General features: G+C 39.3%; 1 protein-coding gene across 1 annotated transcript in view; it reads left to right on the top strand.

The window, feature by feature from the left end:
- Nucleotides 1-23,066, top strand: part of ADGRB3 (adhesion G protein-coupled receptor B3) — a 574,188-nt gene that overhangs the window by 229,016 nt on the left and 322,106 nt on the right. Inside the window, exons 8-9 of the mRNA XM_058176574.1 lie at nt 10,270-10,371; nt 10,815-10,921. Coding sequence (XP_058032557.1) covers nt 10,270-10,371; nt 10,815-10,921 — 209 coding nt within the window. The remainder of the gene's footprint in view (nt 1-10,269; nt 10,372-10,814; nt 10,922-23,066) is intronic.

The following is a 23,066-nucleotide window of genomic DNA, read 5'->3' as shown; positions in this document are numbered from 1 at the left end:
TAGGGAGCATATAAGCTTGGCCAAGATTAAAAAAACAAATAAACCCCAATGCAATACAAGATTTTTTTGGCTTTTATGCAATTTATAAACCTGTTTTATTAATATATAAAAGGAAGGGAGAGGGAAGAGAGAGAGAAAAATGTTGAGAGTTGTGTTAATTGAGATCACCAGTATAAAGTTCATGGATAGATACTTTTTCTATCCATCCAGTAGGCAAGGATGAAGCAAGATCTGTCTGGAAAATCTTTCTTTCATTGAAATTTTCTTTTTTGCTTCCCAATCAACATGCCTAATGTGACTAACATTATTGCACAGCATGACTAACAAAAACAAAACTAGGGACAAACATAATATGGCAATAGGCAAAATAAAAATGCTACTTCTTCCTAGAAGCAAATTTTGGTCATTTGTTACTTCTAGTATTACTTCTTCTTTTAAATAAGCTACAAACCAGTTTATACATTTTAAATAATTTCAAAGATGTAAATGTGTTGTTCATTAATAAAATTAATAAACAGAATATGATAGTATGTCAAATAGCAAGTGGATGATAAAATGGAAACCATATTTTACAACCAAGACTGCTAGCACATTGATCCATTTGAAGAAATCATTGAAAAAGACATATTCAATTTGCCATCTAGCAAAAATACAAAAAAAAAAAATATTGTCAGACATCGAAAACCTTTGTGTAAAGTATGCTACCTCATCCCCAGTTAATATGTAGACAGGAAAAAGATCATGCCAAAGTTTTGGCCTCTGATAATATAAATGGCTTTTTTAGCCCAGCTTCTCAGACATTTCTAAGATGTTGTTGGCTGATTTCTTTCCAGGTGAAAATGAGATGGAAGTACTAGAGTCATCCATTTTCTAGCACTAGCAATAGCACTTAGACTTATATACCACTTCAGTGCTTTACAGCCTCTCTAAGCAGTTTACAGAGTCAGCATATTGCCACCAACAATCTGGGTCTTCCCTTTACCGACCTGGGAAGATGGAAGGCTGAGTCAACCTTGAGTCAGTCTGGGTCGAACTCCTGGCTGTGGGCAGAATTAGCCTGCAATATTGCATTCTAACCACTGCGCCATCATTTTCTAGGCATAAAGGTCTATTTGAGAGACTTCATATCTTCCCAATGGTAACAAGAAAATCATAGGTACACACAGGACACCATCCATCAGCCCACTTGTATAGCTAACCAAGAGTGATAAGGTCCTGTTAAAGTTATTGGATGAAGTCTTAGCAAGAACATCATTCATTTTGCCTTGAGCCTATGTTCCCTTAGTCCTTTTCCAGTTCAGCAGATGTGTCATCTCCAGTTCAGCAGATGTGTCATAGCTACTCAGGACTGCCCTACTATTCCTTGTACTTCAAAGGCATCACTGTTAATTTGGTTTACAGAATTTACAGCTAAATACATGGGAATAGTATTACTTAATACACCCATTTAAAGGATTGCAAACAAGTAATTTTCTGTATCGTGCTTTTTTTTTTTTTTTTTTTTTATTTTTTTTTTTTTATTGAAAGAGTTTTAAAAAAAACAAAAACATTTTCCCCCTTTTTTCCCCCTCCCTCCCAAAAAAAAAAAAAAAACAAAACATCCCCCTCCCTCCCCCACCCCCGGCTTCCCGGGTCAATCACAAGGTAAAGTCCAATCCAAATAACCACATCCAAAGCTTTTCGTCTCCCAACCCCCTCCCCATTACATAAAATAACTTTCTAATTATTCAAAGGCAATCTGATATTTCTTAATCTGATATCTGTTTTGTAGATAATCAATCCATTTTTTCCATTCAATTAAATATCTTTCCTGCGTATTGTCTTTTAAAAACGCTGAGATTTTAGCCATCTCAGCCAAGTTAATAACTTTCAATATCCATTCTTCTATTGTAGGTATCTCTTCTTTCTTCCAGTATTGTCCAATCAACAGTCTTGCTGCTGTTATTAAGTTCAAAATCAGTTTAGTCTCAATCCCTGTACAATCCATTATAATTCCCAAAAGGAAAAATTGTGGCAGGAACTTTATCTTCTTCTTCAGTACATTTTGAATAATCCACCAAATTCTTATCCAAAAGACCTTAATTTTCTTGCAAGTCCACCAAATATGAAAATATGTAGCATCAACAAAGTCTTTTTTGCATCTATCACCAGTTCAATAGCAATAAATCTTCCTTGAATATCTGCCTCAATTAGCTTAGCTGGTATATCCTTCCTGATATATACAACAATTCCATGCTTCTTTTCCAAAGCTGATGCAACAAAATGGTTACCCAATTTTGAATTAACTAAATATTTTTGGTCTGATAATTTTATATGTGTCTCTTGCAAACAAATCACATCATTTTTAAATTGTTTCAAGTAGTGAAATATTTTCCTTCTTTTCTGAGCTGAATTCAAGCCATTAACATTCCATGACAAGATTCTATTTGCCATTACTGGCCTCCTGAAGCTTTGAAGCAGACAACGGAAGCTCCTCCTCCGGTATCTTCCGTCTAGCTCCTCCCACAGCTTCCATAATGGGATCCTGACTTTTACTTTGAGACTGTTGCTCTTCTTACGCTTAAGGGCTCCTCTTGTCACCCTTTGCTCTTGTGGTTCCTCTAATACTGGCAGCAATAAAGGCTCTTGGGTCACCACGCCTTCTTGAGTCTCTTGAAGTTTTTCTATCACTTCTATTTCGACTTTCAAAACTGTAGAAAGAAAATCCTTTGCCTTTAAAACAGTGTCAATTCTATATCTCCTTCCTTGATAGAATAGTGTCAGTCCAACTGGCACCTCCCATCTGAATTGAATCTGATGTTTTTTAAGTTCTTGTGTAAAAAAAGCAAATTCTTCCTGTCTCTTAACATCTTTGAAGGAATCTCTTTCAACACCTTCAACTCCTGTTCTCCAATTTTAAAGTTGTCTGATATGAAACTTGCAGAATTTGATTTCTCATAGTCCTTTTCACAAAATAAACCACAATGTCCCGAGGAAGCTTTCTCTGTCTTGCAATCCAAGAATTAACTCTATATATTTTATCAATTTGGTAAGCTACCTCTTGGGGTCCGCTTCAATAAATTCAGCCAATGCTTCTGATATAATTTTTCTTAAGTCTTCTCACGCTCTTCTTGCATACCACGAATTCTAAGAGCTCCTTCCATAAGTTTATATTGTAATATCACAACCTGATCTTCATTTTGATCCACTTTTTTCTGAACACCTTTCATTTCATCTTCTAAATACTTATTTGACTGAGAGATCTGTTGCATTTCCACTTCCAATCATTCAATTTTTTACTCAGTCCTTGAACTGCCATAAGAATATCTTCTCTTATTTTTGCATTAAAATTCTCCATCATCTCTTTTGCCTATCTTCAGAAAGTTTTAATTGTTCTTTCAATATTTCCTCAAGACTTGGTTCAGATCCCTTCTTCCAGAAGGCTTTAAAGGTTTAGCTGCCATTCTGTCTTCAAAAGAATCAGGAATTCAAACTTAATAACTCTCCTTCCCTCCTTTCAGTATAAAAAACTCCGTTTGTAACAATCCACAAATAACGCTGCTTCATCGTACTAAAAATTTTACTTTCACTTTTAGACGCCATTTTAAAAGTCAATTAATCAAAGACAAAGAAAGGTTTCAAATTTCAAAAGGAGTCGGTACTTGCCGTGCTGATTCTACATCAAAGTTCGAACGCTTGTGAAATTCCGTCTGCTTGGAATATCAATCAATTTAATAAGTTCTCTAGAGCAGAAGCAACATTCCTCTCCTTTTCCCTGATAAAAACAGGGGCGTGCTGAAGTTGGAAGGAGTGGAATTCGGTGGGGTCATAAATCCAGGAAAATTCGCTCTTAAGAGCAAACCCCCTGTCAGACCTGCCACTCTTCCACAATTCTGATAATCTCTTTCACCCAGAGATTATGCTAAGCTCAGTGAACAGTGATTTATTTTCTGTTTCACTGACTTTTACAATCTTCTAACACGGAGTGCTCTGTTTGAGCACCCAGCAGGAGGGTGACGTCACTGGAGCCCTCGTGCTTTTTTTTTCTTATGGGTAACTTGCTTATGCAATGGTTAGAAAAACTGAAAGCTTTCTATACTCTTATGAAATAAATAGTATTATCTGATGTTATTTGTATATGTCTGCTAGGCATTTCTCTTCAGAGAGAGAGATATAATACCATATACACATATTTTAACACCAATAATTGTGGCATAATTACCATAATTATATACATTTTAGTTATTGTATAGATTTAAATTTTACTTTGCTTTCAGAAGCTCATGGCAATATCTATAACACATTCTTTTCTCCAGGCTTTTCTGCAACAATAAACTTGTGAAAGAAAGTGACTGGCCATAAGTAACCCAGTGTAGTTCCCTGGTAGAGAATCGTCTTGAACCTGGGTCTTTTTTTATTCTACAACTTTAATCACTACATCACACTGTAGAAAAGCTCAGACTCAGATCAAACTATAGTATAGATGGTTTGTGGAATCTTCAGGATAACTTGAATTCCATTCTTACTGTCACTGAACGCAGCTGGATAAAATATACCTTTCAATAATATATTTAGCAATATACTTTTAAATAATCTTTTAGAACTGGCTTGTCTGTAGTGCATTTCCCCCCCCCCCAATATGGAGTAAAGCCAGGTCCCTCTTTTTGTTTCTCTCGGTGGCACATTAGTGTGGTTTTGTGATGGTAGATGTTGCTGTGTATTTGTTTTGCTCCTTTACTGGATTTAAACGGCCACCCGCTTTAACCAGCTAAATTTCACAGAGTGTATAAATTCACTTTCAATCTGCTGTTCAAAGCAAAACTGAGTGCAGCTCGCTGTTAGAACAGTGTTATGCATGTTAAAGCTTACAGATTCAAGCCCCGATATTATTAGTTAAGAATGAAGAGAACCCTGGGAGTTTCTACTGATGAGGGAAGCTAATATTAAGCTAAAAGAACAAATGCAGCAGGATGAGATAAAGCAGCTTTTTTTCTTTGGTGGCTTTTTACCTCTGCGGCAATGTATGACTGCATCCCTTTATTTTAGATAGGTTTTTTTTTTTTAAGCTGTTTATGAAGTCTGATTGTGCACATAGATAACTGCATATATTCATTATAAGGTGTGGGGTGTGTTTTTTTAAAAAAAAAGCAAAATAGATCAAATTGTAAAAGATTAATCCCAGCACTTTGAACCTGAAAAAAAAATCTTTTAACATTTAATGAACTATGTGCAGTCATGCTCATACCCTACATTCAGGATAAGAAGCAATGTGTGTGAATCCAAGAAAAAAAAATCCCCAGGCTTCAGAACAGTTCTTTTTTAGCAGTTAGGATGAAGTGAAAACAGCTCCCTTTCTTAAATGTTTGCCATTAAGATATATTCTTGCTCTTCTGGCACTGTCAGCTTTCTTGACATGATTTGAAAGAGCTTTGACTGAAGTAATTTTAGCAACCTATTTCATGCATTTCACATTAGCTTCACAGAAACATCTGCAGGGATATTTTGTCATCTGTTAAAGTGTTCATTTCTTGCTTCCACGGAACCTCTCATTTCCACTAGATTTGTTTGCCATCTCAGGGCAAAAAAACCAGGGTAGCATCCCATAAAAATGTTTGCATGCTGAATTAGTGAAGCTGTAGTTGCAGAAAAAATGCCAGCTTTATGAGATGTACTTACAGAAGCGAATGTAAATCCTGATTTAAAATACCAAATGGATTACTATATAGAATAGAATAGAATAGAATAGAATAGAATAGAATAGAATAGAATAGAATTCTATTAAATTCTATAGAATTAAAGAATTAGAATTAGAATTAGAATATAATAGATTTTTTTTTATTGGACACACAAGGAATTTGTCTTGGTGCATATGCTCTCAGTGTACATAAAAGAAAAGATACATTCATCAAGAATCATAAGGTACAACACTTAATGATAGTCATAAGGTACAAATAAGCAATCAGGAAACAATATCAATATAAATTGTAAGGATAGAAGCAACAAAGTTACAGTCATACAGTCATAAGTGGAAAGAGATTGGTGATGGGAACGATGAGAAGATTAATAGTAGTGCAGATTTAGCGAATAGTTTGACAGTGTTGAGGGAATTATTTGTTTAGCAGAGTGATGGCGTTCAGGGAAAAACTGTCCTTGTGTCTAATTGTTCTGGTGTGCAGTGCTCTATAGCGTCATTTTGAGGGTAGGAGTTGGAACAGTTTATGTACAGGATGTGAGGGATCTGTAAATATTTTCACAGCCTTCTTTGACTCATGCAGTATACAAGTCCTCAATGGAAGGCAAGTTGGTAGCAACTGGTTTTTCTGCAGTTCTAATTATCCTGTGAAGTCTGTGTCTGTCTGGTTGGGTTGCAGAACCAAACCAGACAGTTATAGAGATGCAGATGACAGACTCAATAATTCCTCTGTAGAACTGTATCAGCAGCTCCTTGGGCAGTTTGAGCTTTCTGAGTTGGCACAGAAAGAACATTCTTTGCTTTGCTTTTTTTATGACGTTTTTGATGTTAGCTGTCCATTTTAGATCTTGTGATATGGTAGAACCTAGAAATTTGAAGGTCTCTACTGTTGATAATGTATTGTATTGTAAGAGGTATACAGTAAAACGTATTAAAGGGGTCTCACAGCACCTGAATAACTTTTCTTTCTAAAGAAAAGTAGGGGCAGGTATACTTTGGGGGATGTCTTCTGTTTGTAATTTTGAAAGCATGTTATCGCTGCTTTCACAATGCAATTGGGAAGCTGTCCATTCATAAAATGGCTACAGTGTGGGATGTAACTAGCCACAAAGCACCAATATACAGAATGTTCTTGGTCATACTCTCTAACTTGTCTTCAAAATGCTTCTTGCTATCCCTGCTTAACTTTTGCAATAGATCAGCATATTTTTAAACAAACTCTAGGTTAATTATCTATTTTTTTAAAAAAATCTAAGAAGTGCATGGGCTCAGTTGGGGCTCAGAAACATTCCTAAAAGTAAAACATGAAATGATTCTGGAAGCAAGTGCACTGCTAAGAAGCTTTGCAGATTTGTTTTCTTCTTCAAAGAAAAAGTATATTGTTAGTATACTTTTCAGAAAACAATTGCTTAAATATAAATATAAAATTCAGCTGGGTTAAGGAGAGTAATTAGATACATGAAAATGTTCTTTTTTAACTTGTTGATATAGATCTAAATAACAGCCAACTCTAACCAACTCTGCATTTAATCTAATAAAAAATCCACAATAATAAATTTTAAAAAGCATATATGTGTCCAGTAAAAAAAATCATACAAAATACAGGTAGACCTTGACTTACAATCACAACTGAACCCAAAATATCTGTTGCTAAGTGAGACAGTTGTTAAGTGAATTTTTACCCATTTTACAATTTTCTTGCCAAAGTTGTTAAATGAATCACCACAGTTGTTAAGTTAGGAAAATGGCTGTTAAGTGAATCTGGCTTCTCCCAGACTTTACATGTCAAAAGGTCACAAAAAGCAATCACATGATCCTGGGACACTGCAGCCATCATAAATAGGAGCCAGTTTCCAAGTATCTGAATTTTGATCGTAAGTGGGTCAGGGCCATTTTTCAGTGCCATTATAACTTCAAATGATCAGTAAATGAACTGTTGTAATTCAAGAACTATGTATAGAGCAAAACCAGATTTCCCAACCACTCTGTCCCAATGCCTGGGAGAATTGCTGAGCTTTTCAGTGCCTTTTGGAACACCATCAGGATTGTAGCCTTACAGATTTCTAGGGAAATATTATTTCAGAGGGTAGGCACTACAACAGTTTATTTCGCCCTCTGGTTTCATATGGATGCTTCTCAGGAAGGGTGAAGCTGCCTGAATCCAAGTTTTCCTCACCTCATCAACAGTGGTTGAAACAGACCATAGAGAAAGGAGGAGAATCACCATAATATGGTACTTTCCACTCCCAAACTCTGCTGAAAGGGATACCATTACTGACACTATCACAATTTAAAACAATTAGTCCCTTTTAATAATTTAAACAATACAGCCAAAAGTCGAACAGAGGTAGATGCAAGCCTTTCGTATTGACTCATCAGTACCTACATTACAATAACATGGTTAAAATCAGCCTCAGATATAAGATCTAGCAAGAGCATTAATTAAGCATATAATGTATGCAGGAAAGCAACCAATGGCAAGCCTTACGCCCATGGGAGGCGTAGATTGACATAAACCCATTTGTGCACGCACAAGGGGGGCTTCAAGCAGTTAATGGCAACCACCTAAGCAAACGCAGGAAACAAGAGTTCCTGTGGCACAATAGAACTTCAAACACAGAGTTTGGATCCATCTAGTAACCCGTAGATAGTGCCTTCCAATGACTGAAGAAGGCATTTTATGGCCATGATTTGCTGTTGTTGTTGGATTGCTCAAGGCTGTTTGGACCCATTTCATTTTTTCCCATGTTTTATTTATTTTATTTATAATACTTTTCATCTTCATTGAACAGTGCGTGAACTGGGTGTAATTCTTTAAAAATTCATAGTTTGCATATTTGTTTGGACCCATTTCAGAAGATGCTCCTTTATTCTGAAAGCCAAACACCTATCAGTTCTGCCGCTGATAGGTTGTGTTTCCTTAATTAGGGGCAGCGGTAGCCTCTGGGTTTCATGTAATATATGAAGCTCAGCTGTACTGAATGTTGCTTCGGTTAAGGTGTTTATCACAAGTGGCTGAGAGATCAAGGAGCACAAGGATGAGTGCACTATCCTGTTAATGACCATCAAAAGTCATTAACAGGCACGACCAACGTTGTTTTTGTACTATATTTGTGCCTGAAATCGTACTGGAAAGGGTCCATATAATCCATTTCCTCCATGATACTTTGGAACTATTGCCCACCTACCTCCTTAACAACCTTGAATACTACAAAGAAATTGTTCAGGATTATTGAGTCCAGCAATGGTTTTTTAAGGAGGGTCAAAGGAACCCTCCTTAAAAAAACATTGCTGGGAGAACCTAGATGAATCACTCCCAAACAGCTTTAAATACCCAGGAAATATTTGGATCTAAGACACAGGTGATTGGGTTCAGTTTGAAGGAACCTGTCCACTTCATCTGGAGCTATAGACTGAAGCCCAACACAGGGAAACCCACAAGCAGCTCAACTGCACTTGCCTAATTGGAGTCCAACTCTCAGCAAATCTAAATGATTTTAGAGATCACTAGAATATTCTTCCAGCAGCCCAGGTAGATGTTCCTGTGATTCATTCCTATTCAGCAAAAAATGAGCCATCCTGATCAGGGTTATTGGACATCTATCTATAGATGCATAAAGGTAGTGAAATGACATTTTGTCACCATTACTATCACATTATAATCCCAAATATGGTTCTTGATCAGGGTTTCTCTTCCTCTAATGATGCTCCAGGCATCTCTTCTGGTGCTTCATTTCCCAGAGCTGTTTATAAAACTAAAACTAGGATCAGTGCAGAGGCTGTATAGAGGTAATGCAATATAAGGCTTCATTCGCAGCATATTCCATTCTGTGACCAAGGCTTCAACTGAACATCTACCATATCCTCAGGGAAATATTCTAATAGGCCCTAAACCATTTTATATTCCTTTCAGTTTGGATGCTTATCCCATATGCTTGCCCATTCCCGGGGGGTGGGGGGGCTTGTGGGTAGGGAACCAGGTTTCCAGACATTTAGAGAAGATTAGCAAAGTCATCTATGTAAACCTTTATAAGGGATAGCAAACCATGTATACTTTGCCTGGAAACTTACAGAGTCCTGCAGCTTGCAAGGTGGTATCACATGGTGTTATACTTAGAACATAGACACATAGGACTGGAAGAGATCTCAGAGGTCTTCCAGCCCAAGCCCCTGCTTGAGGCAGGAGCTTTATACCATTCCAGTCAAATGGGTGTCCAGTCTATTTTTGAAAACCTCCAGCACCCACGACTCCTGGAGGCAAGCCTGTGGTGAAATCCAATTTTTTTGTACTACCGGTTCTGTGGGCGTGTCTTGGTGGGCATGGTGTGTCTTGGTGGGCATGGCAGGGGAGGGATACTGCAAAATCTCCATTCCCACTCCACTCCAGGGGAAGGTTACTGCAAAATCCCCATTCCCTCTCCACTCTGGGGCCAGCCAGAGGTGGTATTTGTCAGGTCTCCGAACTGCTCAAAATGTCTCCAGAACCTGTCAGAACCTGCTGGATTTCACCCCTGAGGCAAGCTGTTCAATTAATTAATTACTCTCACTGTGTGTACCTGCCAGGTCCACAATTCATATTCAGTGTTTTTAAATTGCAGCACCTTATGAAATATGTCCGGAGGATTATTTGATATCAATGGTTTGGAAAAGGACGCCAGCAGGGGATCTGGCATTTAATCGATGCCCTCTTAATGCTACAGGTATTGTTACTGAGTTTTTTAAATCCAATCTGTATTATTATAAATCAGAAAACGTATTTCCCCTTTATAATTTTATATGATTACAGTATTCTTTAAACTGAACTCTTCTGAACCTAAATAATGTATGCATTAGTTTTTAAAATCTAAGCAATTACTGATTTATTCTTAAATTAGTTCACTGGAAATAATGGCATGCTCAACATAAAATTCAATAAAATTCATAATATTACTATGTTTTACACTCATCCAGTATTGTTGAGCTGTTTTTCCTAAGGAAAAGCTAATGCTTCCTATTATAATGTAATATTTGTGTATGCATGCTCTCAACAAAGATACAGAATTCCTCTGAATGGATTTCTTTTGTTGATTTTGACTTGTGTTTCCATTGCACTTTTCCCCCTCTCCCCCTGTTCTTCCTTCTCCTTGTCCTTTATGACTCACAGGTACCACTAGCAGGCGCTGCTCTCTCAGCCTTCACGGAGTGGCCTTCTGGGAACAGCCGAGCTTTGCTAGATGCATATCAAATGAGTACAAACACTTGCAGCATTCAGTAGGTGCAAAGCCAGCTTTAGTACTTGCTCTATTTATTCATTGCTAAACAACAGCATTAAGGGGATAAACTGTTTTGCTATTCAGTCAGATCATCGAATATTAAAGAAAAATAAACATTGCTAGAAGTGGGGGGAATATGCATGCCATTTATTTTCATCTTTTATTTTGTTATTTTATTCCATTGTTTTTTTTTTAAAAACTTTCGAATTACGTTCATATAATTATAAAATAATGCATGGTTTCTAGCCTTTCTATTCTTTCTCTTATAAAATGTTTATAGGCAATGGAAGCAACAAACTTCTTTAGGTTTACTGGGAATCCTGATTGTGAATATATTAGATTTCCTGAAGCTACAGAACATTTTATAACTCATTCAGCACTTTAATGGTATGCCCATAAATCAGTGGCAGGGATACATTTTTTTTCTCAGTTCTACTTCAGTTGAGAACAAGCACGACGGATAACCAAAGAAAAATGATAGAAGTGCAGATTGCTTTTGAAAAGTGAACCAAAGATCTTCTTTTTTTTCCAAATAATATGAACATACGGAAGTTCATTTGCCTCCATTCTAAATATTGTTTAACTTGCAATGATATTATTATTATTATTATTAAGCCGCGAGCTTAAGACACATCTATTTATCTGCGCAGGACTGGCCTAGATTTTTAAATTTGAATTGTTTAAATTTTAGATTTGGTTTTAAATTGGGTTTTATTATTTATATGTCTATTTTAAATATTTGGCCTATTTAGTAAGTTTTTTAGATTAATGTTTTACTTTGTATATTTATGTTGTTTTTATATGGCTGTACACCGCCCTGAGTCCCTAGGGAGATAGGGCGGTATAAAAGTATGAATAAATAAATAAATAAATAAATAATAAATAAATAAATATTATTATTATTATTATTCATTAAACATGAAACTCAGTCAACTGAGTTTAAAAACGTATCACAAATATCTTTGACCTGCATTGATGGTTGTTGCCAGCATCCTAGATATCAAGTATCTACTACTACTACTACTACTACTACTACTACTACTACTACTATTATTATTATTATTATTATTATTATTATTATTATTATTATTATTATTATCTCAATTTATAGGCTGCTCCAATGACTCTCAGTGGCTCCCCAAATTCGTTCTTGGAATTAAAACAATCTTAATAGTACTTATTAGGGCAAAAACAACCAGTCAAAAAATCTTGTAACTATTTCTCTCATTTTCCAAATGCATTTGCCTCCCTTTTCACAAGACCCCCATAAATACTACCCTAAGGTGCTTTTGTTTCTGTATAATTTAGATTGCATAGGGGTACATAGCTTTCTATAAATGCATATCAAGCACATACCATGCTATTCCTGCTGTTGCCCTATTCCTCCTCTTCTGTGGCTGGTGGAGGAGCATGCACACATCTGCTTGGGATCTTCAAAGTAGTCCTGCTGTTCTTCCTCACTTCTTCCCCAGTCAAAGGGAGTGACCTAGAAAGAAGCAGTGCCACCCTTCCTTCTGAGCAGTTCAGAGGTGGTATTCAGCAGGTTCTGACAGGTTCTGGAGAACCGGAAGCAGAAATTTTGAGTAATTTTGAAATTTTGGAGAACCGGCAAATACCACCTCTGGCTGGCCCCAGAGTGAGGTGGGAATTGGGATTTTGCAGTATCCTTCCCCTGCCATGCCCACAAAGCCATGTCCACCAAGCCAAACCCCGCTCGCCAAGCCACGCCCACAGAACCAGTAGTAAAAATATTTGAATTCCAGCACTGGAGCAGCTACCACTGACGGAATTTGGGGGTGGGAGTTTGGGGGTGGGAGGGGCAGGAGATGAATACAAAGTACAATAGAGATTATCCTCATTTAATAACTGCCTCACCAGGCAACCATTTGCACTTACAGCAGTAATTACTAAGTAACTTTGCAACTAATTCTCATATTTATAACCTTCAAAGGTTTGTAAAGCAAAGTAAGCTGAAGTAAGATAAATAACCACAGTTGTGGTTTTTACTTTGTTTGACAGCGAAGTTGCTATGAGGAGCCCTGATTGTGGTCACTAAATGAGAACTGCCTGTATCAATTTTTCCAAATAACCTTAAAGTGTTATTTAAATTCATAGAATTGTATACAAATATAATATACTGACTTACTATTCTTAAAAAAAAGAAATTAAAATTCAAAAATGCATTAAAATATAAAAAATAGTCCTTGATAGAGAAATTCCAATTACCAATTTGTCAGAAATCCTCTCCCATGCTATATATATAAAGAATCAGTTTGACATATGTGCATAATCTAGTATGAAAAGTCAGGCATAGATTTGGCTTTCCAATGTTGTCTAACAATTCTCTTGGTTCCCTTCCCCCTTTCCAACTTAATTCATATAACACAACTTCTGATGCATTTCTATGTTCCATGCAGTCTAGAAGAATATATACATGCTCAGTGGACATTAATTGTTGTCTTGAAACAAAAAATATTGTTTTGTTTGTCTTAAAAACATTACTTTTTCTGCATTTCATTTAATTTGATTCCATTTTTTCTATTGTTCAATATAGTAGCAAGCACAGTCTTGCAATTTATAAGGTAGGTAAAATGAGGACCCAGATTGTTGGGGGGCAATAAGTTGACTTTGTATATAGTATACAAATGGATGAAGACTATTGCTTGACATAGTGTAAGCCGCCCTGAGTCTTCGGAGAAGGGCGGGATATAAATGCAAAAAAAAAAAAAAGTAAAGAATTGTAGGTGATGTATGAGAAAATACACATAAAGATATACATGCTGATCATTTGACCACATTCAAGTGTCTTTGGCAAAGAAAATACTTTGATTGCACAAACAATATGCTCAGAAAGGCTTTCTCTAAGAAGGAAATGAGGAACATATTCATCAGTGTTCTGTCAATTCAGTAACTGCTGCATCTATATGTGATGAACAGCTGGCATCAAGCACTTGGAATAGCACTCAAAATATTATACTTTCCTGTCCCTGTTTGGTCATTCAGAAAGTATTGCAAGGCAATTACGGGGTGATTCTCTCTTTGTGTGCATACATACATGTACACATACACCCACGCATATGCATGAAGGCTAAAATCACATCCTTAGATACAGGTTTTATTTGCATCTCCTGATAGCAGCTCTGACAAAGATTGTTATTGTTCTTTGATCTTTTAAAACAAGAACACAAATATTATTAGTTGTTTGAAGAATGATTTTTCTTTTTTAAACTAGGCTATAGTGATCGATTCACTGTATTGTTCTTGATTTTGCCCCTCCCATCAGCATTACAATCTTGTTCTCTTGAATTACATTGCTGTTACCTCCAAATGAAGGGATGGTCCTTTTAAATGAGCCCATGGCACATTCCCAACTTAATGAGCAGTCATTTCTTAAATGGAAAAGTTACAGTGGAACCAGACTGTTAAGTTTGGGTATTGACGAGGCAGGAGACCAGGTTAGTGACAACAGCTCTTTAATATAGTGTGACCCAGCAAAACTCTGGAGAAAACCCTCTCCTTATATACACTTCAGCCTGAGGCTGCATCCAATCAGAAACGAGATATTTCCCGCCTAAAACTCCCGCCAAAACTTACAGTAATACATTACACTCCTTCCCTCCCAGAAGGCACTTTGCCAATATTTGCATATTACTTCTCTACGTAGTCCTGCAGGTACGTGGGGCGTCTCCTGACTCTCCCGGACCTGCGCAGTTCACTTTCTGGAGTTGAGTCGAGCTTGCCGGAGGGACTTTTCGTTCCTCTGAGCTCCTCCTCCCGCCATCCGCCCTGGATTATTCGCCGGCTCGGACCTGCTGTCCTCTAGAGGGACCGGAGGGTGTCGCTGGACCTCGCCTGACTCAGATAAGTCTCTGTTTGGTTCTTTGCTTACGCTTTCTGTTTGTTCTTGGCTCCAGTCAGCTGTGGGGTTAATTAAATCATAGTCAGGGCTGTTCTCGCCTAATTCTGCCTTATCGCTCAATCTGTTTCTTAATTGATCTATGTGGCGCCCAGATTCTGCCATCGTCTAGTTCCACTAGATAAGATTTGGGGCCCGCTTTGTCTATGACTATCCCCTCTTCCAGTTAGGGCCGCCGCTGTAATTATGTGCCCACACCGAGTCTCCTATGTTTAACTCTCGGATTCTATCTGGTTTTGTTTTGAACCCGTCCTGCACGTAGTTCGGTGTAGCCGGTCTAGCGGGCACCGTAGCTTCCGCCCATTAATAGCTCGGCTGGGCTGCGGCGGTGGCCACACAGGGGTCCTGTGTTGGACGGTTAGGAATGCGTCGATTTGTGCCTGCCAATCGCCGGGCCGCTTCGTGATAGCGCTTCTTCGCACTCCGGACAAAGCGTTCAGCAAGGCCGTTCGACGCAGGGTGGAACGGCGCTGAGAGGGCATGTCGGATGCCCTCTTCAGCCAGGTACCCTTCAAATAATGCTGCGGTGAACTGTGGGCCGTTATCGGACACGAGGGTGTCCGGTAGCCCGTGCGTGGCGAAAAGGTGTTTTAGTGCTGAGATGACAGCTCCTGCGGTTGTGGATTTCATTAGGATGATCTCCAGCCATTTGGAGAATGCATCCACCACAACTAGAAATGTTTGGCCGTGGAAGGGGCCGGCAAAATCAATGTGTATGCGGGACCAAGGGCCTTGGGGTTTCTCCCACTCCAAAACTGGGGCCGAGGTGGTAGTGGTCTGATTCCTGACATACTTGGCATCGGCCAACCCTGTCACTGATTTCCTGTCCATTAGGGGCCACCAGACATAGCTCCTAGCCAAACCCTTCATCCTCACAATTCCTGGGTGACCCTCATGCAGGAGTTCCAGAACTTTTTTTCTCAGCTTCTCTGGAACTACCACCCTATCCCCCCAGAGCAGGCACCCCCCTTGCACAGACAATTCCCCTTTTTTCTTTACAAAATCCTTGAAACGTCGCCCGCAGCGGCCATCCCTTGAACCCAACTGATTACAGTCCTTAAAACAACGTCCGGTAGGAGGCCCGAGCCACTTCCTGCGATGTGACTGGCCCCGAGTCCAAAGAGTCAATTAGTAGAACGGGTGTGCCCGGGGTGGGGTCCTCGATTTCCCCTGGCAATGGGCATCTGCTCAATGCGTCCGCATGCCCCAGCTCCTTTCCAGGCCGATGCTGCAGCTTGTAGGAGTATGCGGTCAAAAAAATAGTCCATCTGGTCAGTCTAGGTGAGAGTGCTACTGGCGTTGGGCGGTCGCCAGCCAGTAACCCCAATAGCGGTCTGTGATCAGTGACAATTTCGAAATCTCGCCCAAAACGTATTCGTGAAATTTTTCACCCTGACACTATTGCGAGAGCCTCCTATCTAGCTGGCTGTAATTCCTTTCAGCCGGGACATCGTTCGTGAATAGAACGCTATAGGGGCTTCAGTGCCGTTTGGGAGTCTGTGGCTAAGTACCGCTCCTACTCCATAGGGGACGATCACAAACCAATACTAACGGCAGTCTGTTGTTGTATTGTATTAACAGGCTATCGCTTGATAGCAAACTTTTACTGCCTCAAATGCCCTATTCTCTGACTTCCCCACGACCAAGCAGTGTTTTTCCAAGCAATTTATGCAGCGGTTCAGCAACGGTTGCCTTGTCTTTTAAAAACACGGCGTAAAGTTTACCAGACCCAGGAAAGCCTGGAGTTCTGTCTTGTTTTTGGGTGCTGGGGCTCTCTTTATCGCCTTGACTTTGCTCTCAGTGGGTGAATCCTTTTTGTCTATTCTATAGCCCAAAATTCAACAGATTCGACCCTATCTGACACTTGCTTGCTTTGACTTTTAATCCTGCCGACCTAAAATGGCCAAAACTTTCCTTAATCGCTTCCCCAGTTCTCTTAAATCTTCCCTGATACCAACACATCATCGAAATAGGGTACGACTCGGTAACCCTTGTAGGAGCCGCCCATCAAATTTTGGAATAGCCCGGGCCACACTCACCCGAACTGTAACCGGGTGCACTTAAAGGCACCCCGGTGCGTTACAATGGTCTGGGCCTCAGCTGTGCTAGCATCTACGGGTAGCTGTTGGTACGCTTGTGCCAAGTCTAATTTGGCGAAAACTTGTCCGTGCCCTAGTGAGTGCAATAAGTGTTGCACTACTGGAACTGGGTAGGCGCTCTTTGCAATGCTTTGTTCAAGGTAGCCTTGTAATCAGCGCAAATTCTTATGGACCCGTCTGGTTTTATAGGGTGACGATTGGCGTCTCCCATTTGGCATGGTCAACTGGCACTAGTATCCCCTGGCTGACTAATTTATCTAACTCTTTGTCGATTTTAGGTTTGAGTGCAAAAGGAACCCTCCTTGCCTTTAACCTAATGGGAGCTATTTGGGGGTCTAAATTGAAGGAGATAGGGGTCCCCTTGTACTTGCCTAAACGGTCCTCGAATACGTCTGCGAATTCCTCCAGTAGGGCGTTTTGCAGGTTGCATCCGCTCCGGTGGACGCCAGTCACCCCCATTCCCAACGCCCTGAACCAGTCTAGCCCCAGCAAGCTTGGCAAGGTTCCTCGACTAACGTGATGGGCAGGGTCTTTTCGTATGTCCCGTCCTTGACCCCGACGGTCGTTGTCCCTGGAACAGGGATGCGGTTGCCCTGGTAATCCTGCACCCGGAGCCGTTGTTTCTGTAGCTTGCGCTTTGCGATGTGCGGCAAGGCTTTCACAAAAGTGTCCCAGGACATGATTGTGATAGCTGATCCTGTGTCTACTTCCAGTCGGCACGGTACGCCTTCAATTGTCGGGTTTGTGAAGATCTTTTCTTCGATGCGGGTAGCTGCGTGGTCTATGGTAACAGTCATTCGGTTTGACTTCGCTCTTTCTTTCCTGGCCAATCGCGGTCGCCTCGCCGATCTCGCGCTCTGATTGGCTGGTTTGAAATTTCGCGGAATGTGGGTTTGCATCTCTGACTCAGAGCCGCTCTGATTGGCCGATTTGAATTTTCGGCGGGAAGGTTGGGGTGCTCGGCAGACTTGAGCCAGGTGCCCTTCCTTTCACACCGCCGCAAATGGCGCCCTGAACTTACATCTTTGGCGCTGATGTCGCCCGCAACTTCCGCATTCCTCCGGTCTTCCTTGTCGATTTTCCGTGTAGTGGACTTCTTCCTCCTCTTCGCTGGTTGACTCACGATAGGTTTCTTCGTGGTGGACTGTGCTCGGCTTTGCGCCCGCCATCGGCGTGAGTCGCTTTTGTAAGGTGTCTGCTGCATGGTTGGACATCTCATGGGCTCTGGCTTCGTCCAGAGCGTTTGCCAATGTCAGGTTGCTCTTGGCTAGCAACCGTCTCCTCAAACGGATGTCTCTGACCCCCCGTATAAGTTGTTCCAGCAGCTCTTCGTCCAGATCGCGGTACTCGCAATGCTTGGAGGCTTGTCTCAGGGCTGCCATGTAGTCGCTGATAGACTCGCCTTCTTGTTGCCTGCGCTCCCCAAACTCGTACCGTCGAACGTATTTGGACGGGGCTGGTGCGTAGTGATTCTTCAGGAGGGTCTGAAGGGTCTGCCACGATACGGAGTGTAGCGGTGTTGGCTCCGCTAGGGCTTCTGCGACGGCGATGACTGCTGACCCACAGTGGCTTATGAAGTAAGCCCGTTTGCGGTTGTCGGAGACTCCCTGTAACTCGTTTGCCTCCAGGAAACTTTCGAAACGGGTCATATATATTCCCCATGTCTCCTGGGCAGGGTCAAACGGAGTGGGTGGCGTGTAGCCGGTCATCGCTGCATTCGCCGTCACCTTGCTGGGTTTGATTCTCGTAGTGAGTTCAGCTCTGTTCTGGTGCTCTGCCTCAATATCCCACCTTCGTCGCCAATGTTAAGTTTGGGTATTGACGAGGCAGGAGACCAGGTTAGTGACAACAGCTCTTTAATATAGTGTGACCCAGCAAAACTCTGGAGAAAACCCTCTCCTTATATACACTTCAGCCTGAGGCTGCATCCAATCAGAAACGAGATATTTCCCGCCTAAAACTCCCGCCAAAACTTACAGTAATACATTACACAGACTATTCTGTCACATCAGATATGAAATGAAATGTACCTGTGAACTCTAAAAATGGATTAGATTACACATTTCTGGGTCATAAAAAGCTAATCTCTGAAAAGCATTTCTCATTCTAATATGTTGGAAACCAGAGAGAGTTACCAAAAATAGCATGTGCCCTGTAAAATATACTTCTATTCTTTTTACAAATTTAGGTCACAAAAATGGTTTTCTTTTCCCCCCCATCATATTATTGCAGCTACTACAATGAAATGGAACTTGAATAAAAGAGCTGTGAGGTGAATAATTATTTGCTTCTGTTGCAGTTCATTAGAGCTGATTTCAATTTTTTCGTTCCAAATAATATTACAAAATTCATATATCTTCAGTCCTTTTTTTTTCCTTGATGAAATTTCCTTGCTCTAACACTTGGAATTGAAGGCTTTCTTCTATCCAATTCATTTATTTCCCTAGACGGTTCATTATAGGAGTCAGGTAGAATTTTTGACTTCAAGTAGATATGAAATTGGTATTACAGGATTCCTGTTCCCACAAGGCTTTCTATTTTTGCCACTGCTCTTTTCTCTCAAAATCCTTTCTTTTCCACTCCATCTCTATATTTATTGATAAGGACCATCTTATATTGAAATACTTATTTTAAAAATATCCCTCCTTCCCTACCTCCTTCTTTCTTTCTCTCATCACAGTTTTAATTCTTCTTTGGTACAACGTCTGTTATTTTCAGGCCCAGATAGTTGTCTTCTATTTATATCACCTTCTTTTTTTTCTTTTTTCTTTTTTGGCCTATCAGAGTTGTACAGTCTAAGCAAGATGTCTGGCTGAAAGCAAGTACAGAAATGTTTATACTGGACTTGCTTCAGTACTTGATTGAACTGGGTTCCATGGAGCCTTCATATTGCAGTTACAGACCCTGTTCCATCCAGAATGAAGTCATGTATATAATTCCAGAATTACCATCAGAGGTGGTATTCAGCCAGTTTGTACCAGTTTGGGTGAACCGGTAGTGGAGATCGCGGGTGGGCCTGCCCACCTGCCCCGGCTCTATGCCATCCTATTTAGGCACAGTTTTGAGGCCGTGCGCATGCGCAGAAGGTGCGCACAGGCAGGATGAATCAGTAGCAACAAAATGTGAAACCCACTGCTGATTACCATGATGGTCAATTCATCTCAATGGCAAACTTGTTAATGGCGAACATCACTTACTACCAACTAAAAGATTCTGTGGAATCTTGTTCCATGATTCCTCCTTGATTGAGTACCTTTGTAGAAAAAAAAATGTTGGGAGAAACCCTGACAAGAGATGATGGATTTACAAGGGGAAGTCCATTCTTCGTCAGTATCTAATGTCAAACAAATGTCCTTTATGGTCAAACAACCTCTTGATTAAAATCATCATTTGTGCTATAATATTCATATTTTGCTTTCACTTCTGCCTTAATAAAAAGCAGGCAATTATCAGCAATTACTATCTTTAAAGTGTCAAATTAAATTTCATTTAAAACACCTTAAGCAGACCTACTGGCACATTAAAACTAACCATATTTGTGGCACAAACTTTTGTATAAAAGACATTACTTTAGGCTAACTGCTTCTCTACAGTAGTAACAGTAAACAAGTAGAAAATATTTCCATATAAGACTTTCATATATTTGATCTGATTGCTGTCCTTTATGGTGCCAACAGCTATTTTTTAGCATGTATTCAGTGCCTTTACAAAACATGCTGAGTATTTGAAGAAAGTGCTGCCCAAACAAAGCATGCCAGCCAATAAGATGTCCCATCCAACGTACACAAAGAAGATACTATTCTAAGAGAAATCACTTGATGTAGTAATTTCAATGAGATGACCAGCAAGATTTGATTGGCTTAGTATAATGTTCATGGGAAATGCTCAAACTGGGGCAAATTTTTAAAATTTGGTCAGAAGGAGGCTATAAATGGAGGCCAAATGAGTTAGTGATGTAAGAAAATCATCCCCAAATTTTGCTGTTTTTCCTTTTTTTAATATATCAATGCCACAGCATAACAGGAAGCAACCGCAGCTGCTGCTATTAGGCTTGCATGGATGAACAGGGCATACATATATATTTATATTAATTATACCCTCTGGATAAAATTCCAGTTTGGAAACACTGTGCCAGAAAAATAAGCCCTTCTCCCTGCTTTATTTCTCTGATAACATGAACAGGCCTCTGTGCATATTTTAAGTATAAGAATGCCTGGAGATGTAATAATATACTTGCCATTAGATGCCTAATTTTGCTCCTGTGTAAAAGAAAAATAGTTTGTTACTAAATCACTACATGATGATAGTTTGATGAAGAACAAAACATGACATACCTTTTTAAGTAATTCTTTTACCTGGCAATCATATTTGCTATGAGTTTTATATATAACAAATGATTCCTTATGTATGTTTGTGGATATGTCACTTTGTATAAGAGAATATTTTGAGCACACACTGTGACTGTTTATTTTTTACGTCTGTGTTCTAGGAAGAATCATTGCTAAAGTGATGGCAATATTGCTGCCACGTTCCTTCTGGACTGTGACATGTGACTGTGACTGTGACACCTTGATGAACGTATCTTTTCTTTTATGTACACTGAGAGCATATGCACCAAGACAAATTCCTTGTGTGTCCAATCACACTTGGCCAATAAAAAATTCTATTCTATTCTAAATAAACTATGTTTAAATTTCATGTGAGGACATTGAAATGTTTTCAGATTCCCATTTTCTTAAAATCATTCCTTGATATGGTCAATTCAACTAAAGGCCTTTCTATAATCAACAACACACATAGAGTGTTACCTTGATATTCATCGTTAATTGTTTCCAGGAGGTGCAATGAGTACCAAAAATGATGAGTACCAAACAATTAATGTAGGAGTTACAAAGCAAAGGACACCAGCAAGTTTCTAGTTTGTGCACTGAATACAAAACAAACCATGATTACTAGAGCAAAATTTTTCTGTCAAAATATGTTGAGTGCCAAATTCAATGAGTTTCAAAGCAATTGGGTACCAAGATATCACTTCTGACTTCGTACTGACTTCTTTGTATTGTGTAGCTCTCAATTACTTGGCTGTACATCAGCAATAACATCTCTTTTTTCTAGATTTTTTTCTAAAACCAGCTTCCATAGCTGTATCTTCCTTTCCAGAGATTAGATTAAACTCTAATCTGGGTTAGATTGCTGTGAAAGTAAGAATATTATGCAATATATTTTTGCACACTCTGTTTAGACTTGTTTCTTGGTATTCCTGCATAGACTAGTCTCTTTCCAACTGTTGCACACTATGTCATTCTCCAGAATTGCTATCATAGTTTCACTAGATATTTTACTGATTCTTCTGTCGCTTGCTATATCTGCAGATATATTATGAAATCCTCTAACCTCCCAATCTGGTACCCATTGATATCCTTTGGTGTACTAATTTGAGGTTGGTACTTTCTTCTGAGTTTGGACATCTTTTACAATATTTTCTTTATTTTTCTGTGTCTGTTTCCATCTTCAGTATCTTTAGATATATCACTGTAGTACTGTTTCTCGTCTAACAGCTCTCTGGAATTCTTTGTTAAATACCTTCCTGAAATCTTTGTCCTGGGGTTCTCTTCTTTGCAATTTGCACAATTTGTTCTGCCATCCAGTTTTCCTTCTTCTGTTTCTTCATCTTTGGCAGACTCTTCTCACATTTATCCTTAACAAGGGCTTTGATTCCATTCCACATAATTGAGTATTCTACTTCTTTGTGCCAATACTTTACTCAGTTTGATTTCTGGGAGCTCTGTATGAAGATGTCCTTGTATATCAAGATTATTTTGGTTGTTTCAATACTAGGTTAGGAATGACAAAATCGATGGATTAACAAAAAAAAGCTATTCTTCTGTTTCATTTCAGTTTTCCAGACTATGTATTTATTTATTTTGTCATGACAGTATATATAAGCATAAGCATGAAGTAACTATATAATATATAAGCATATATATGAGTATAAGTATGAAATAACTATATAAATTGGATATAATGAAAGGAAACAGTAGGACAGGAACGGTAGGCACGTTTGCGCTCTTATGCACACCCCTTAAAGATTCCTTTTAGGAATGGGGTGAGGTCAACAGTAGACAGTT

This window comes from Ahaetulla prasina, chromosome 1 (genome assembly GCF_028640845.1).
Source record: "Ahaetulla prasina isolate Xishuangbanna chromosome 1, ASM2864084v1, whole genome shotgun sequence".
In the NCBI taxonomy this organism is placed as follows: Eukaryota; Metazoa; Chordata; class Lepidosauria; order Squamata; family Colubridae; genus Ahaetulla; species Ahaetulla prasina.
The sequence above is the reverse complement of the archived record's forward strand: the minus strand, read 5'-3'. Positions and strand labels throughout refer to the sequence as shown.